This window comes from Bufo bufo, chromosome 6 (genome assembly GCF_905171765.1).
Source record: "Bufo bufo chromosome 6, aBufBuf1.1, whole genome shotgun sequence".
Classification (NCBI taxonomy): domain Eukaryota; kingdom Metazoa; phylum Chordata; class Amphibia; order Anura; family Bufonidae; genus Bufo; species Bufo bufo.
Genome location: NC_053394.1, coordinates 280,185,617 through 280,203,984, shown reverse-complemented (window position 1 = coordinate 280,203,984; position 18,368 = coordinate 280,185,617). Strand labels below are relative to the sequence as shown.

At 43.9% G+C, this 18,368-nt stretch overlaps 1 protein-coding gene across 1 annotated transcript in view; it reads right to left on the bottom strand.

The window, feature by feature from the left end:
* The window catches only part of ASIC2 (acid sensing ion channel subunit 2), a 448,409-nt gene that overhangs the window by 121,764 nt on the left and 308,277 nt on the right, over window positions 1–18,368 (bottom strand). Inside the window, exon 3 of the mRNA XM_040437139.1 lies at window positions 11,674–11,801. Coding sequence (XP_040293073.1) covers window positions 11,674–11,801 — 128 coding nt within the window. The remainder of the gene's footprint in view (window positions 1–11,673; window positions 11,802–18,368) is intronic.

Genomic DNA, 18,368 nt, shown 5'->3' with positions numbered 1-18,368 from the left:
TAAAGGCCAATTCAAAATATAATTTTTCGCCAAAAATTAGCAAAATGCAAACATAAACAATAATTGCCTTTGAAGGTGTACATATGCCTAGCTAATGCTGGAACATACTGAGTACAAGGGGCATTTTATTAATATTATAAACAGTACAAATCAGTTGCAGATACCAACTGTTGTACTGGGTACTGCAATAACAATTCTGGAGCATCTAGTCTTATGACTGTAAGTTGTGCTGTTCCTTTATTATTCTTGCTAGAAGTTACAAATTAATTGATAGCAATTTGCAATGAAGGTCGATCTGGGTGTTACCAGTTGGGGGTGTGTTCCTGCAAAGTCTGACACTAGCAGCATTGACTGGATAATGTCAGACTGTGCAGGGACACTCCCCCCTCAACTGGTAACACCCATCTGGACCATCGCTGAAAACTGCTAGTAATTTATTTATAAAGTCTAGCTGGAATAATAAAGGAATGGCAAATCACAGAGTCATAAGAATAGATGCTTCAGAATTGTTATTACAAGGGGGATGCTAGTAGTTACTAAAACTGACATGTCGTGAGGTTCGTTTTAATTCCTTCTGTCCACATGGCTGATAGTTCATGGTAAATGGGCATGTCAGATTATTACCATCTAAGAATAAAGCACTGCCCTGTGGGCAGCACAAGGTTTGCTCTCCATTGGACAGGTCACGATGGATGAGCCCTGATGATCTGTCTTTCTAGATGCACCTACCCAAGTGTAACGGATTGCACCAGACAGTGGGTCATTTCCACCCGTCTCTCTGTAACGTTCCATCATGTGCAGCTTCCATTTTATTACGCACAGATCAGTGAGCACCACCCTTCAGATAAATCATTTGGTTAACACAGCAATTAGTCAGCTGGAAGGGAGCTGCTGAGCCAACAGTCCGCACATAGGAACTGATGAAATGTTTTCTGTTGTCTTTTCCCGCTAAGCATGGCATTGGATGTATGCAATATGTACAGCGGATGGAGGAAAACTGCAAGACTGTAAAATGTCTGGCAGAGACGGGGAACTGAAGCTTTCATGTGGATTAATTCATTCAACAACCTTCTCAGGGGAAGCTTTTTATACTCAGTGAATCTGTTAAACTAAATAAAGTGAAAACTGGAATATTAAATGTCAAAAATGAAACATTCAGTCATACGCTGAATGCTCAGGAAACGGCCTGGTGGAGTCCTCCGTGAGAATTTTCAATAAATAAGCTGTAACAGTAAGGCACCTTTCACACTGCGTCGGCAGAGTACACTAACTAAATGTGGAGGAAAGCTCCCCATGCATATGTTAAAACAGACCCGCAGGCCCCCATTAGAATGATAGAAGCCAAAAGAGTGTTATTTTGGCCCGAAATTTTTTTATCACGTGGGGAATACAAGTATTTGCTACAATAGACTTGTCAGGAGAGGTGACAGGTCCTCTTTAATATCCTTTTTAGGCCTCATGCACACAATCGCAATTTGCGGAACGGAACGTGTGGCCCATTGTAGACATGCCTATTCTTGTCCGCAAAACGGACAAGAATAGGACATGCTATATTTTTTTGGCGGGGCCACGGAACGGAGTAACGGATGCGGACAGCACACGGAGTGCTGTCAGCATCTTTTGCGGCCCCATTGAAGTGAATGGGTCCGCATCCGAGCCGCAAAAACGGCGTCTCGAATGCGGACCAACACAACGGCCTGAGGCCTTAGGCTGTTTGGCCGTACATTTCAGCCACACACAAAGCTGGCTTGCTTCAATGTGCAGAGACAACTGTAGTGGTCACAACACAGCCAATAACCGCAGTGACGATTATTAACCCTTTATGGACCTCCACCATCTATGTATGGAGGAAGTCTGGTCTTTAAAAAAGCGCCATAGTCGCCGGGATTCAACAGTTTCATATAGCAGACATCAGTGGCAAATGTCTGCGATTGGCAATAAACCCCTCAGATGCCATGGTTAAATGTGACCATAGCATCTGAGAGAGATCGGGGGAGCTGTTCATTGTCTGTGAAAGGCCGGAGTCTTTCCGATCCTTTTCACGGGTATATTTTAATGTAGACCTGCAGGTGGTAGCACTGCATTGCAATATACTCAATCAATCTTCAATGGATTTATTTTCATTGATAAATAGAATTTGGAATGATGTTAGGCCCTTGGGGGCCTAAAAGAAAATCGAAAAATCAATAAAACAAAAGATTTGAAAAATATTAACAAAAATCTAAAAAATTTAATCATCCCCTTTCCCCAAAATAAAACAGTTATAGCTCCCGGAAGGCATGGAATTAAAAAGGAAAATGAAAAAAAAAAAAAAAACTTGCCCAGTCCTGAAGGGGTTAATCAAGGCAAAACTGTCGACTGTTCAGCCATTAAAGGGATTTGTCCAATGTTAGTAAAAAGGGTTTGCTGCTTTTCCTGACACAGCACCATGCTTGTCCATGGGTTGTGTTTGATAATACAGCTCAGTCCCGTTCAAGCAAAAGGGGGGCCGAGCTACATGGCAATCAATTAGGCCTCATGCACACGACTGTATTTTTGGCTTCAATCGGCATTTTTTACATATTGCACAGGGACTCATTAAATTATATGGGGCAAGAAAAAATGTGGACAACAGACGGATGTCATCCATGTGCTGTCTGCATTCATGCATCTTTGCCACAAATTATAGAACATGTCCTATTCTTGTCTGTAGTGTGGAGCCGAGGGGCAGAGGAAAGTGAGGTATGCATACGGCCAGTACCCGTATTTTGTGGATCCGCGGTTTGCAGTATTTCGTGAATTTTTGGCCAAATATTCGCCATAAATTCGCAAATTCGAGAAGTCGTTAACTCATCATTGTTTACTTGATTGTGAAAATCGGCAATGTAATTTATTCGCGATAAATTCTCAATTAGAATATTCAACACTATTCGCGAATACGAATATTTAACACTATATTCTAAATATTTGTGAATTCTCGAAGTGGCAATAGTCGCGATTAAAATTCACGATTCGAATATTCGCGCCCAACACTATGCATGAGGCCAGAATAATGTGTCCTAAACTAACACTAGTGGGAACACAGCCCAACTCTACAAGCCCAGAAACTGTGCCGAGAACCATTCACCTTGATGCCTGGCTGTTACCGGAAAAGAGCATTTTTCTTCCTGAACTGCCACATTCTCTGAGGAGGCCAGCATCAGATATCTGCTGTCAGTCTCGCAATATTACAGTAGTTAATGCAAATGGGAGAGAAAAGAGGCTGATTTATTAGATCATGCTTATGCCGAATCTATTATGGCTGGTAATATAGAGGCCCATAAAATAAATGGCATCGTCCCCACAATTAAAAATAAGAACAACAATAAAAATAAAAACTGAAAACAGCGTACAACCTGCCGTTCTTCAGAGCTAGAGTAAACCACAACAACAGGGCGATTACATTTTAATTAAATTTAGATTGTTATCCTAATTGTATAAAAGAGGCAATAAATATACTGTTCATAACGTTAATTGGGAGCAGAGTGATCTAAGAATTTCTAAAATATTCTGGGCTCATGACTGGGTCAAAAATCCTACCAAATGGTCCATTAGAATTAGAAAAGAAGTACATCTATGCTCTCTAAGGCTGGGTTCAGACCTGAGCGTATTTGATATGCGCGTTTAACGCACGTTTTTGTCGCGCGTTTTTATGCGCGTTTTTTGCAATAGTAAACGCGCGTTTGACGCGCGTTTGTGTGATTGACTGCAGTGTCCTATGGCCACAAACGCGTGTCAAAACGCCCCAAAGAAGCTCAAGAACTTGTTTGAGCGTAGGGCGTTTTTCAGCGCGTTCAAACGCGCTGTAAAACGCTCAAGTGAGAACCAGCGCCATAGGGAAGCATTGGTTTTCATGTGTTGAGCGTTTTACAGCGCGTTTGAACGCGCTGTAAAACGCTCAAGTGTGAACCCAGCCTCAAGGTTGAAACACTACATCTGGTGCATTTACTGCAAAAGCTTGAACTCTGAGAGCATGACGTTGTAGCAATCCAGCATCTTCAGTGTCATTTTATATCTAGTATGTCACCTTACATCAAGATAGCGCAGTGTATCCATTATATCCCCATGCAGGTAGGCTATAGTAATAAATCACTGGCCTGACTCTGGCAGCTGGATGATACCTGACCTATTGGTTCCGCAATGACATCCCTGACACAGTGCTGCTGGATTTTATCAGTCATATTAAACGTTCCGCCTCATTTTGCAGCCATCAGTGTAAAGACTGTGCAGGATGGTAGCCCTGAACTCCAGACTGGTATCTGATCTAAGTCAATGATTTGCAAAAGTGCAGATTCAATTTACAAGAACTATAAAGGCATGTAAAGTCGGTGGAAAAAATACACAACAATATCATTTAAAAAAACGTGGCAAAATCCTCCTGAATTACATTCGTATTTGCTGGGAATTTCACTGCACCGCAGTTCAATGTCTGCACAGGCTTTTTACAATGTGTCGTGTGGTTGATATTTGGTTGAATCTCACTCCCAGTGGTGTAACTAGAACTGACTAGGCCTTACTTCTTTCCCCTTAATGCAGACCTGAGACTGGGCAAAAATAAATAAATTCTCACCTCTCTTCTCCTCTCACGGGCACCTCCACTCTTCATGCAGCACTGTGTCTAGGCATGCACTACATTGACGTCACACAGTGTCAGGTTGTGCGCTCCTACGTACACTATGTCCCATCCCGAAGCTGTGCACTTCCAGGATTTAGTACAGCATAGGCGCCCGGAGACGAAGACCAGGGAGCGGTGAGTAATACCAGTGCTAGGACTAGGAGCACCATTTTCATCGCTCCCTGGGCCCTGAAATTAAGTCCATTTGTTCCCCTCCTGGGTCCCTTCCTGAGTTTGGGCCTTGTAGCAGCCACTTCCCCTGCTTTCATGTTAGCTACGCCCCTGCTTACCTCCCTTTGCTGCTATTGCAATATGTTGCAGACTTTCCACCCAGAAAATACGCACAAAATCTGCAGCATATCTGCCGCATACAGGGAATACACAAATCTTATAGTGCCCCATAGCAAAATTTAGTATGGGTTGTCTTTTTTTTTTTTTAGTTTGTTTCAGGTGGAATTGGGAGAGGGGGCTAAATAGGAATTGGTACTAGCCTTATAAGAGATTTAAATGGTGTCTGCACAGCAGGCCCATGGGAATTTTACTAGTACTTACTCAAAGAAGACGCCAAATTGGCCCCCACAGTTATAATTCTCCTTATTAACTTCATATTGAGTACGGCACTTAGTGTTGGGCTATAATGCAGAGTGGTGTACAATTATGTAACATAGCAATATAATTTATAAGGCTGAAAAAAGACATCTGTCCATCTAGTTCAGCCTGTTATCCAGAGGAAGGGGATTACAGTTCCTGCAATCAAGTGCAATGACAGCCAGTGACCCTGAGGAGAAGACAAAAGTCTTCCTTTGCTCTTGCTCCTTAGGGGCTCGCTGCAGATGAACGAAAGTCCACACTCTACATGTAGCAATTTTTCACATCTGATGGATATTTCCATTACTACAATCATAATACATATATGCAAATCTTCTTTCTTTCAACATGTTTTAATTGAAAAAAAAAATCTTATTTTTTCAACTAGTCATCTACAAACACGACAGCAAAACAGCAGGAGGGGAAAGCAAGAGGGAGGGGAGATGGAAAGATGGGAGAAAAAGGCCGGGAGGAAATCAATGATTTCATAATGGCTGTAGCAATGAAGGTTCGTCTCAGTGTCAGAATGAGCCCTCTAGTGAGAGGGCAGAAACAGGTATTATATCCAGGACCAGTCCAAGTCAAAATGTGATAATGGAAAACACAGGAAAGAACCACATAGTAGTCACAATCCGATAAGTCCATCCACTGTTCTGTAAGCGTTAAAAAGTGGCGATTTCTTCCAAGTTACAGACCACCGCATCCTGGAAAGCAGCATGGCCATATAAGGAAAGTTCTATGCCGCCATCTTCTGCTGTAGAGGTATATTAAAAATGTAATTGTTGCATAGTTTTTTCATGGATCCTTTTGTGCACCCGGGCTAGTTATATAATAACAGTGAAGAATTATTGCTATGTTTTAACATAGGTCAGGACTATCCACACCGGAGGTGCTACAAGGAATTTCTTTTTCTTATTTTCCAAGGAAAAAAGTTAGCTTCTAGGTTTGTGCAGAAGAGTAATAATTAAGATACAATTAGTCCACTGGGTCAATATTTAAGTCACCTGGGAACTACTTGAAATTGTGTTTAAAGAATAATTATATAACCAATCATCCGGTTCAGACATTGTCAATTTATTAACAGCCAAGCTGTGAGGCAAACAGTGAAGCTGAGCGTCTGTTAAGTGGTGAAGCCAGAATCTAGATAAATATTGTGCCGCACTGGTGAGCCCAGCTGAAATCAGAAACACAAGACCCAACTACACACTTAGTACCAGTCTGCATTACATGGACTCTGCAATAGTTTCTGCTCTGTATACTTCCATGCGTTACGGACAGTGGGTACCAACTATCCAGTTTGACTTTGGGTTAAACCTAAAGTTGTTGTCCTGGTGGTTCCCTGGTATTTACTATTTAATCCCTGTACAGGGATCTGGACTTCATCACAGGGAACTAACGAGGCCGCTACCTCCTGAAGTCAGGCTCGGACGGGCCCACAGGGGTACAGGTGAATTCTCCGGTGGACCACTGAGGAAGGTTGGCCTCTAATCTCCCACCCCCTGGCACATAGCACAGTAGACTTACTATACTACACTACATACATATATTCAGTGTACAGCACCTCAACCAGCCTATGTTCATATAAAAAAAAACTTGATAGATTTTTAAAGAAACTACCCAGTTTATTATTATAGACATGGTCAGAGCTGAGATGACTTCTAGGTATAGAGGAAATCTAGCCCGTATCCTCTGTTCCCCAGGACCTACCTTCTCAAAGTTGCTGCAGGGACCCCCATATTCAATCATCTGGTAGCATCTTGCTGCTGTGTAAGCAGGTAATATTTAAATGTATCCGTACGGTGGGCCCCCCAAATAAATTTTACTGGTGGGCCCTAAGCAAACCCAGTCTGACACTGCCTGGAGTAGTCCTGGTGTAGTTGAAAGCTGACTCATGGGGGTCTGAGACACCAGTGTGAAGCATCAAGGACTCTAAGGTCAGGGCAGGCTGACTACATGCATATACTAGATAGCAATTCCAATGTTGGGGAAGGCTGAGTATCTGCATAGTCCAGGTAGCAGTTCCAGGGTTGGGACAGATAGCAAGTAGCAGAATTGGTAGACAGACAAGGTAGGGTACACGGGTAGTTATACAAGAGATCACACCTTTGCTGCTTACTAGAGACTAGAAAATCTCAAATCTCAGGTGAGGAGGTTGATCCACAACCCAGCTAAATAGGGAGGATGATCAGCAGGTGGATATGGAGTAGGAGGAAAGGATTAAAGGGGTTTTTCGTGTTCAGAGCTGAACCCGGACATACCCTTATTTTCACCCAGGCAGCCCCACTGAAGCTAGCATCAGAGCATCTCATGCTCCTATGCGCTCCCTTGCCATGCGGTAAATTGCGCAGGGCACGGGCTCTTTTGTTTATCATAGCACACTGCCGGGTGGAAGCTTCTGCCCGGCAATGTGTTCGGTGACGTCATTGGCTCTGATGGGTGGGCTTTAGCACTGCCCTAGCCGTTTTACTGGCTAGGGCAGTGCTAAATTCTGCCCATCAGTGCCAGTGACGTCACCAGGCTTCCTGGAAGCCCCATGGAGAGCCAGGTACATCACCGGATCTCCCAAAAATGCCTTGGCCCTGCGCGATTTAGCGCAGGGCAAAGGAGAGCATCGAAGCATGAACTGCTCCGATGCTCAAGTCAGGGGGACTGTCTGGGTGAAAATGGAGGCATGTCCGGGTTCAGCTCTCAACCCGGACAACCCATTTAAAGGGGTTGTCCGAGTTCAGAGCTGAACCCGGACATACCTCCATTTTAACCCCGGCAGCACCCCAGACTTGAGCATCGGAGCAGTTCATGCTGCGATGCTCTCCTTTGCTCTGCGCTAAATCACGCAGGGCAAAGGCATTTTTTGGAGATTCGGTTATGTACCGGGCTCTCCATGGGGCTGCCAGGAAGCCCGGTGACGTCACCGGCTCTGATGGGCGAGATTTAGTGCTGCCCTAGCCAGTAAAACAGCTAGGGCAGCGCTAAAGCCCGCCCAACAGAGCCGGTGATGTCACCGAACACTCCCGCCCGGCAGTGTGTTATGCTAAACAAAAGAGCCCTTGCCCTGCGTGATTTAGTGCAGGGCAAAGGAGAGCTTCGGAGCATGAGATGCTCCGATGCTAGCTTCAGTGGGGCTGCCTGGGTGAAAATAGCTCTGAACCCGGACAACCGCTTTAACTTTCACAGTGCTGAAAGGAAGTTCACTGAGCACTAGTCCCAATGCACACAGGAAGAGAGGATCCGACGCCCATGACTGCCCGGGACAGCAGGACAGTGGTGGCACGGAGCGCCAGTGTGATACCTTTCAAGTGGAACTAATGCTATTAATTTGGATTTTATTTTTTCCTCTAGTTATTGAAAACTTCCTCCGTTTTACCATAAGAGTTACACAAAAATACATCATGGACAGTTAACATACCTGTTGCCCTTGTTTTTAATATTTCTGGTGTTGGATTCCTCCAATTCTCGGTTCCTCTTCATTTCTGTAAAATGGTCACCAGCTTCTCAAGCTCCCAAAGCTCAGTATTTTTTTTTCCAATAGAGAATTAAATGAAAAATGTGCCTCCATACACTGCTGTGTCATTTCAATGAGAAAAGCACTGTGTATATAAAGTAGTCTAAGATGCTGGTGGCATTTTATATATATGAAGAGGGGACTGGAAATCAGAGGAACCATGCCAGAAAATGAAACAAAAGACGGCACCAGGTATTTCCACTATGCATTTATAGGGACATTTTTATTGTGATTTAGAGAGGCACTTTTAACAGATAGATACGTGAATCTGCACACAGACAATTATAGCAAGACCAGAGAGAGGAGAGGATGCAGGCTCCAGCCTCCTGACAGGGTCACCCGCCACCACCTCCCTTTATCAATCAATATAATTATATGCTATTTATATGAAAACACAAGGAAACATTACTGCAAGTACAAGCAATTGCATTTAAAATCCTTTGTAAGAGGGTCCAAGTGGTTCCCTGCAGTTTCCTTCAGTTCCATGACAAAAGAACATCTTGCTGTTCCCAAAATGAAGGCTGTAACCCCTTTTAGCATTTTCTGCGCCTCAGATTAGTATTAATTATTTTGTTCATTATTCACACAAAGTGAGCAAAGGATAAAACATATCATACACCAAGTCTGATTAATCTGCTGACTGCAAAATTCAAAATTCTGTTGGAGGTGACCCTGATACTTGGTTTGTTTCTCATCTTTACTGCCTAAAATCAAGTTATATTTTAATTGCAGCGGTGATCCCTGGAGGAGCCATCGAAGAGGGTGGGAGTGGTAGTGGCCCTGATGAAGTGTTGTGTCATGGTGTACTCCATCAGGCCGTTGGTCCCCGGGGATCGATGCAGTGAAAATGCAGTTTTGAAGAATGAGAGCAGAAGTAAACATAACAAAGTCTTTTTTACTTGGAACTTCAAATACATTCAATAGCAGCAGATTTTGAGTGCAAACTTCTTGCACCAGTAAGGTATATGGAGGCAGGTTGGATGGCTGCAGTTTAGCACTTAGGTCTTACTGGCCTAGTAGTGTTATGGGTGATGGGTGTCTTAGCTATAGTCCCTCACCTGACAGCAGTGTCTGTAATGCTGGTTGTAGCTGTTCACTCTGCTGTCTGTCTTCTGAAGGATTTACTGGAGGCTGTATATCTTTGACCTCTCTGGAGAATTCTGTTTAGGAGAAGGTGCTCAGCAGTGTGCCTCCTCTCCTCTCTCTGTCTTGACACAAACTCCCTCTTCTGGCAGGAAGCAGGACCAGCCCACTCCTACCAAGAGGGGAGAACAGGGTCGTTAGCCCTGTTCCTGGTTAACCCTTGCCATCCATAACCTTACTGGTAACAACTGCCATATACACAAAATGCATAACAACATAATATGAAAAACAATGCAATACATGCACAATAATTATTTACAATTGTAGTACCCCCTAAATCTGGGGCACTACAAAATTACTGGAAAAACTCCAAATAGATCAACAAGATAGTAAAAGCAGCTCTAGAGGCTTAAAAACATGGCTGTTGTGTCTGGTACAGCAATTCAGTTTCAGTGAATGGGCTGAGCTGCCATACCTCACACAACCTCTGGACAGATGTGGCAGCATTTCTGGGTGAAAATATGCATGTTTTTCTAATACGAAACATAATTTTTCTAGTATATATTTTTTTCTTTTAAAAAGGTTGTCTGTTAAAGACATCTGTCCATTATGCCCTAACACGGCATATGGGTTTCTTGGAAGGGGGTCCCAGGTATTAGGCCTCCTGCACACGGCTGTTTTTTTCCCCCGTTTACTGGCCGTTTTTTGCGTTCCGTATACGGTCCGTATACGGAAACATTCATTTCAATGGTCCCGCAAAAAAAACGGAATGTACTCCGTATGTCTTCCGTTTCCGTTCCGTTTTTTGCTGAACCATCTATTGAAAATGTTATGCCCAGCCCAATTTTATCTATGTAATTACTGTATACTGTATATGCCATACGGAAAAACGGAACGGAAAAACGGAACAACGGATCCGTGAAAAACGGACCGCAAAACACTGAAAAAGCCATACGGTCGTGTGCAATAGGCCTTATATGGATGGTCATTCATCTCAGTGACTGCTGCAGGAAAAATATCTGGCCAGAAAAGGCTTATCCCAGTAAAAATAGCTTTGTGTCGGCAGTCGAGCAGCAACTAGGGCGTGAAAGGGGCTTCATCATCTTGTAATTCCACTTGAGATTGCTCAGGACATTAGATGTATGATTTCAATAGTTTATTGGAAGTACACAATATTTCAGAATCAAATCATTCTATATATTATAGGTTTGAAGCCCTGTGGTGATTTGGTTATACGCAGCCTTAACCTTGATAAACATTCATTTTTGGTGAAAAATATATTCTTTAATACATTTTTGAGCAGGTCCAGCTCGCATTATATGCAATGAGATATATAATCCTAGGTTTTCAGCTTTATCCCCATCTGACTGTACAGCGTGGGCGAAGTGCATCAATCAAAAATTAATTTTGCAGCCTCATTACGAAGGCGGATACAGGAACATTCACCTGGAAATTTCTCCCCGGCCAGCGCCTCTCTGTCTCCATAAGTACATCAATCAGCAATAGACAACATTCATTTTTAAGTCATTTACACAGTGCAAGGAGTGATGACATCCTAATGTAGACGTGATGGAGCTCCCCTGCTTTCTATACTAGAGGCTCATTAAACTGTATAATTTCTCACTAGCAAGGTCTCTAGCCAACCGTAAAAAGAGCCATGATCCTCCCATCTATATCCCAAGAGCTAATACGTTCAATAAGAAAAGTCAAACGTCAATTCCTGATCCCTTGTTGTCCCTGCTCTGGAGGCTTTTCTGTATATCTTACACCAAATCCTAGCGATTTCCTCTCTTTTTTTGCACCAGCATGACATGAAGACCAAAGACAAGTCATCTGCACGTAAAACAAAGTAATTCAATCCCCTTACCCTCTGTTCTTGAGTTGCCACAAAGGTCTGGAATCCAGGGGCCACTCCAAAGCCCAGCTCCTGGATAAATGGCGGCTCAGACTGGCTGTGGATTTGAACTTTTACTCCTGCCTCGAATGTGGTTTCTTCTGCAGAAAGAAGCAGAGATGTGCGTTATTAGTTTATATCATCAAGCTGTCTCTTTACAGTAAAGGCAGAGTATTTCACCGCAAACACTGCCGAAAAGAATCTTTCATACAGACTTTATATAAACCATTTCACCAAGGAATTTATTGCAATGTTTTATCTGAACATGAGCTGAAATGTGAAAAACAGAATGATAAATTCCCGGAGAATATTACTGCACCTGTAAAAATATAATAAAACTAATGAAAGCCTGATAAATAACCCAGTAATGACCAGTGATTACGATTGTACCAGTAGCTAAATGAACTATTTACTTCCTCATAAAGCAAAACACAAATTTATAGATTTTAAAATCCATTTAGTGTTTTATGAAAATGTGTCACGATTATAGATAAATTACAAAGCTCTCTGCTGATGTACAGTCTTAAAGGGGTTGTCACCCAGACCCCTATTATCTCCCCCATGAGCCAGAGTGGAGAGATGCTAACAAATAGAGATGGCCTTGCGGTTCGGCTAGCGGTCGTTTTGCGACAAGGTTTTCTCGTTCACTATTCGCCGAACATGCGAACATATGGCGATGTTCGCATGAGCAATATTCTTTTGCATTGCGCCAAACTTTGACCCATGACACATCCATCAGGTGGGACAGGACAGCCAATTGAGACGTTTCGGCACAAGGACACACCCCCACCCTATAACAGAACCAGATCTGGCAACCATTTTACATTCTGTGTTTTGCCAGTGTAGGGAGAGGTTCCTTTGTGGAGCAGGGACAGAGTGTTAGGGACACCAAATGCTAGCTAATAGGGCCACAAAAGTCCTTTTAACGACTGGTATAGGTGTGCTATATATAGGTGTGATATACTGAGGGATGTGATATACTTATAATATACTTTCTAACATAGAAAGTATATTATAATGCATTTGTATTGTGCAGCAGTTGTGTGCGGTTCTGCTGCGATACCGCAGCTATATAGAGGGACAAACGCTGTTGGAATAACTAATTGCAACTGGTGTGATATACCTGTTGCCCCCAAAAAAACTGATTGAGGGGTCTGATATACCTTTAATATACAGTAGTTTCTAACATAGAAAGTATATAGTGCATTTGTATTGTGCAGCAGTTGTGTGCGGTTCTGCTGCGATACCGCAGGTATATAGAGGGACAAGCGCTATTAGAACAACTATTTGCAATTGGTGTGATATACCTGTTGTCCCCAAAAAAACTGATTGATGGGTGCAATATATCTGCTTTCACAAAATTCTGATTAAGGGGTTTGATATACCTGCTTCCACAAAATACTGATTGAGGGGTGCGATATACCTGTTTCCACCAAATATTGATTGAGGCCTGCGATATATATGCTTCCACAAAATACTGATTGAGGGGTGCGATATACCTGCTTCAACAAAATATTAAGGGGTTCTATATACCTGCTTCCACAAAATACAGATTGAGGGTGCGAAATAACTGCTTTCACAAAATACTGATTAAGGAGTTTTTATATACCTGCTTCCACAAAATACAGATTGAGGTGTGCAATATACCTGCTTCCACAAAATGCTGATTTAGGAGTGCGATATACCTGCTTCCACAAAATACTAATCAAGTTTTTTTTATATACCTGCTTCTACAAAATACAGATTGATGGGTGCGATATACCTGTTTCCACAAAATACTGATTTAGGGGTGTGATATACCTGCTTCCACCAAATATTGATTAAGCGGTTCTATATACCTGCTTCCAGCAAAATATAACCCTAAAATCTCATATACTTTATTTAAATTAGTTTAAAAAAGTGGGAATCGGTCTCCCAAAAAAAGGACAGACATTAATCAATGAAGATCTGGTCGATATTGTAAGGGAGATGGGAAATCTGTCCCTCGTCTTTCCCTTCTCTTCTCCTCAGCCCAGTGACGGCCCCTGATGGTGGTGACTCCCTGTCCTCGAACCTGGGCTGTTATTCCCCTCAAAGGATCCTGAGGGGTATGAGACAAGAGGGTGAGTATATTGATAATACCCTAGAAAAAGGGGAAGGTGCTTACCAAAAATCTGATACAAAAACAAAGAACAATATATACCTTAATGGTGGATAACATTCACACTATCGGTCATGGTGTTGTCGGGGACCTATGAATGAATGTATAATCCACCTTGTTACTTGAATAATATATACAACCCGACGTGTTTCCTCCGTTCACTACTGATTAAGGGGTGCGATATACCTGCTTCCACAAAATACTGAATAAGGGGTTTGATATACCGGCTTCCACAAAAAAAAGATTAAGGGTTGCGATATACCTGCTTCCACCAAATATTGATTGAGGCCTGCGATACACCTGCTTCCACAAAATACTGATTAAGAGGATTGATATACCTGCTTCCACCAAATATTGATTGAGGCCTGCGATATACCTGCTTCCACAAAATACTGATTAAGAGGATTGATATACCTGCTTCCACAAAATACAGATTGAGGGGTGCGATATACCTGCTTCCACCAAATATTGATTTAGGTGTTCTATATACCAGCTTCCACAAAATACTGATAGAGGGGTGCGATATACCTACTTCCACAAAATACTGATTAAGGGGATTGATATACCTGCTTCCACAAAATACTGATTAAGGGGATTGATATACCTGCTTCCACCAAATATTGATTGAGGCCTGCGATACACCTGCTTCCACAAAATATTGATTAATGGGTTCTATATACCAGCTTCCACAAAATACTGATAGAGGGGTGCGATATACCTGCTTCCACAAAATACTGATTAAGGGGATTGATATACCTGCTTACACAAAATACTGATTGAGGGTTGAAATATACCTGCTTCCACAAAATACTGATTAAGAGGATTGATATACCTGCTTCCACCAAATATTGATTGAGGCCTGCGATACACCTGCTTCCACAAAATACAGATTAAGGGGATTGATATACCAGCTTCCACCAGATGCTGATTGAGGCCTGCGATATACCTGCTTCCACAAATACTGCTCTTCTCTAGGGACTTTGGCACAGGGTAATTTTGAAAATGACCGGCAAAGGAAGGGGCAGGCTATTGCGCAGGGGTGGTAGGGGTCGGGAAGGTGCACCAGGCTGGAGCCTAAGTGGGAAGTTGGTGAAGTGTTGGTTGAGTGGGCTCACTCAGCCTTCCTCTTCTGCACCCTCCTCATCCTCTGTATCTGCACCCTCCTCACTCTCTGCTGTGTGCACCCCCAAAGACACCACCACCACCATAGCCCCTCCACTTGAGTAAGAGGAATTATTTTCCCATCCATTCCCAGACCTTACCGATGCACAGCCATTCTAGGCATCAGATGAGGAAGAGGAGGTAGCAACGGCCGCCACCCAGCGGTCTTACGACAGTACCCAGATCAGCCCAAGGAGAGTGGTCCCCACTGTTGCTGCCTACTCCGAGATCTCTAATGTCAGTGGTGGTGAAGGTGACGATGATGACGTGTTGATAGACGTCATATGGGTGCCCACAAGAGAGAAAGGGGAGGGGAGTTCAGAGGGATAGACGGAGCAGCAGAAAGGGAGGAGAAGGAGGAGAAGCAGGCAGAACTCGCAGTGCACTGTAGGCTAAAAGCAAACTGCAAATGTATCTGGAGCGAGCCATTCACCATGCACGGTCTCATCTTGTGCTCCCAGGACGCCGGCAAATGGCTCCACAGTGTGGGCTTTTTTTAACGTGTCAGCTGCTGACAATAGTGTTGCCATCTGCAGCCTGTGCTGTCAACACATGAGTCGCGGTAAGCCCAACACTTACCTAGGGACGACCGCCTTAAGAAGGCACCTGGCCTCCCATCACCGAGCCCAGTAGGAGCAACGTTGTCAGAACCAACGGCTTGTCGGAACTGCTAGCGCGCCAACTACTGCCATATAAACTAGTGGACTCAGAGGCCTTTAGAAAATATGTGGCCATTGGCACACCGCAATGGAAGGTCCCTGGAAGGAAATATTTCTCCCAGAAGAGCATCCCAGAGCTATATGGCCACATTCAGCGGCAAGTGAATATATCTCTGGCACACAGTGTAGGTGCCAAGATACATCTGACCACAGACACGTGATCTAGCAAACATGGGCAGGGAAGGTACTTTTACTGCCCACTGGATGAACCTTTTGACGGCCGTCAAGCATGTAACCCGTGGCACCCGTGTGGATTTGGTGCCACGGATTGCATGCAGGCCTGCCTCTTCTTCTTCTCCTCTTACTCCATCCTCCGTCTCCTCCTCGGCTGACTCCTCCTTTTCCACTGCTATCGCCTCTTCCGCTGCACCCCCCAAGCTCCCCAGAACCCATTCGACGTGCCAGGTGAGATGTTGCCATGCTGTTCTGCGGCTGTTGTGCCTGAAAGCTAAGAGCCACACCGATCCTGCACTGCTTTCAGCTCTGCGGTCACAGGCTGATCAGTGGCTAACCCCGCTCAATTTGACAGTTGGTGTGCAACAACGGTATTATTCTGCTGAGTGCGCTTAAACAGGGCAAAATGACACAAGTGCCGTGCATGGCACACGTCCTGAACTGAGTCGAGCAGCGATTCATTGCCAAATACCCCGGGGTCCAGGACGACTTGGGGCAGGCCAGGAAAAACTCTGGCCGTTTTAGAAGATCTTACACGGCCATGGCTCGGCTTGCTGACGTTCAGAGGCGACACCTAGTGATGAGCGGCAGGGGTCATATTCGAATTTGTGATATTTTGCAAATATTTTGTAGAATATTCATCGAATATTTGCAAATTCGAAAATTTGCGATTTTTTTTACTCGAAAAATCGGAAAGGTAATGATTGTGTAATATGCGAATTTTCGGAATTCGAATTTTCGGATTAAAATTTTTATTGCGAATTTTTCAACTTACAACTATTAGACAAAGATTATAGCACTATATTAGCTAAAATGCTCTATTCGATTTTTTTCAAATATTCTCTATTCTCGTAATATTTGAAAACAAGAATATATAGCAATATAGCGAATATTCAAAAAAAAACGAATATAGAGCAAAATTCGCAAACACTACTACTCCTAAAGTCAAGTATATTGCAGCCTTCTTATTGGCCCACAAGCTAGAAGCAGTGAGGGATCATGTGTACTGATAAAAAAAAAAAAAAAAAATAGGAAAAATAAATTCGAATATTCTAAATTACGATTATATAGAGAACTATATTCGAAATATTCGCGAATTTTCAAAGTACCTATATTCGCGATAAAAATTTGAAATTAGAATATTCGTGATCAACACTAGCGACACCACCTGCCTGTCAGACATCTAATTTGTGACAGCCCGACGCACTTGAACTCTGTACGAACTCTGCAGCAGGACAGGTTTTGGGGAGCTTGGTTTCTTTTCACCGCGACAGTGGCTGCTCATGCGCGATGCATGCAGACTTCTGCGGCCATTTGATGAGATCACCAAACTGGTCAGTCGCAGCCAGGGCGCCATCAGTGACATCGTACCTTACGCCTTCTTTCTGGAGCATGCATTGCGTCAAGTCATTGATCAAGCCGTCGAGGAGCAGGAGCTGGAAGATTAGGAAGTCGTAATGCTGAATGAATTCCCAGGGGGGGCTACTCTATCCGAGACAAGTCAGCAGGAGCGTGAAGAGGAGTCAGAGGAGGATGGTGGCTGGGGGAGGAGGAGGAGCAAGAAGATCAGGCTTTGAGGGGGACTTTAAACTTTTCGGGGATCCCTGGTGTTGTCCATAGCTGGGGGGAGGAGACCGAGGACAAAATTCTCCTGGGCGATGAGCAGGAGCCAGGGCACTCCACCGCTTCCAATTTAGTGAAAATGGGGCCCTTCATGCTCCAGTGTTTGAAGAGGGACCCCCGTATAAAAAGCATAAAGGGCAGGGACCAGTACTGGGTGGCAACGTACTTAGACCCCCGGTACAAACACAAAGAGGCGGACATGTTACCAGCATCACGGAGGGCTGGCAGAATGCAGCATTTCAAGGCCTTGCTACGAGAGATTCTGCATTCTGCTGTTGCGGGCGCTGGCAGAGGAATTTCCACCCACACCGAAACAGGTGCTGGTACCAATCCTACTGCGCCTGCAAGAAGAGGGCGGTTTGAAGATGTGTTGGTCACTTCGGATATGAGATCATTCTTGCAACCAACCCATCGACAGCCACCCTCCTGATCCAGCCTCAGGGTTAGAAGCAAGGAACCCCTGGACTGCTGGGTGTGCCTGTGCACCTGTGGCCCGAGCTGGCACAATTTGCCATGGAACTCTTGGCTTGACCCTCTTCGAGTGTCCTGTCCGAAAGGACGTTAAGCGCAGCAGGGGGGATCGTGAGCGATAAACGCACTCGCCTAGCTCACGAAAGTGTGGACTACCTCACATTTCTAAAAATGAATGAGGCATGGATCTCGTGACCACCTAATGTACCTCCAGCCACATAATCACTTGTTCTTTTCTGTAAGGTAAATGCCTAATTTTTGGGGCCTGTACTTCACTGGCTTACAGTAAAATTGGTATTCAGTGATCGCCTAATGTACCTCCAGCAACATAATCACTTGTACTTTTGTGTCAGGGGAATGCCTAATTTTTGGGGCCTGTA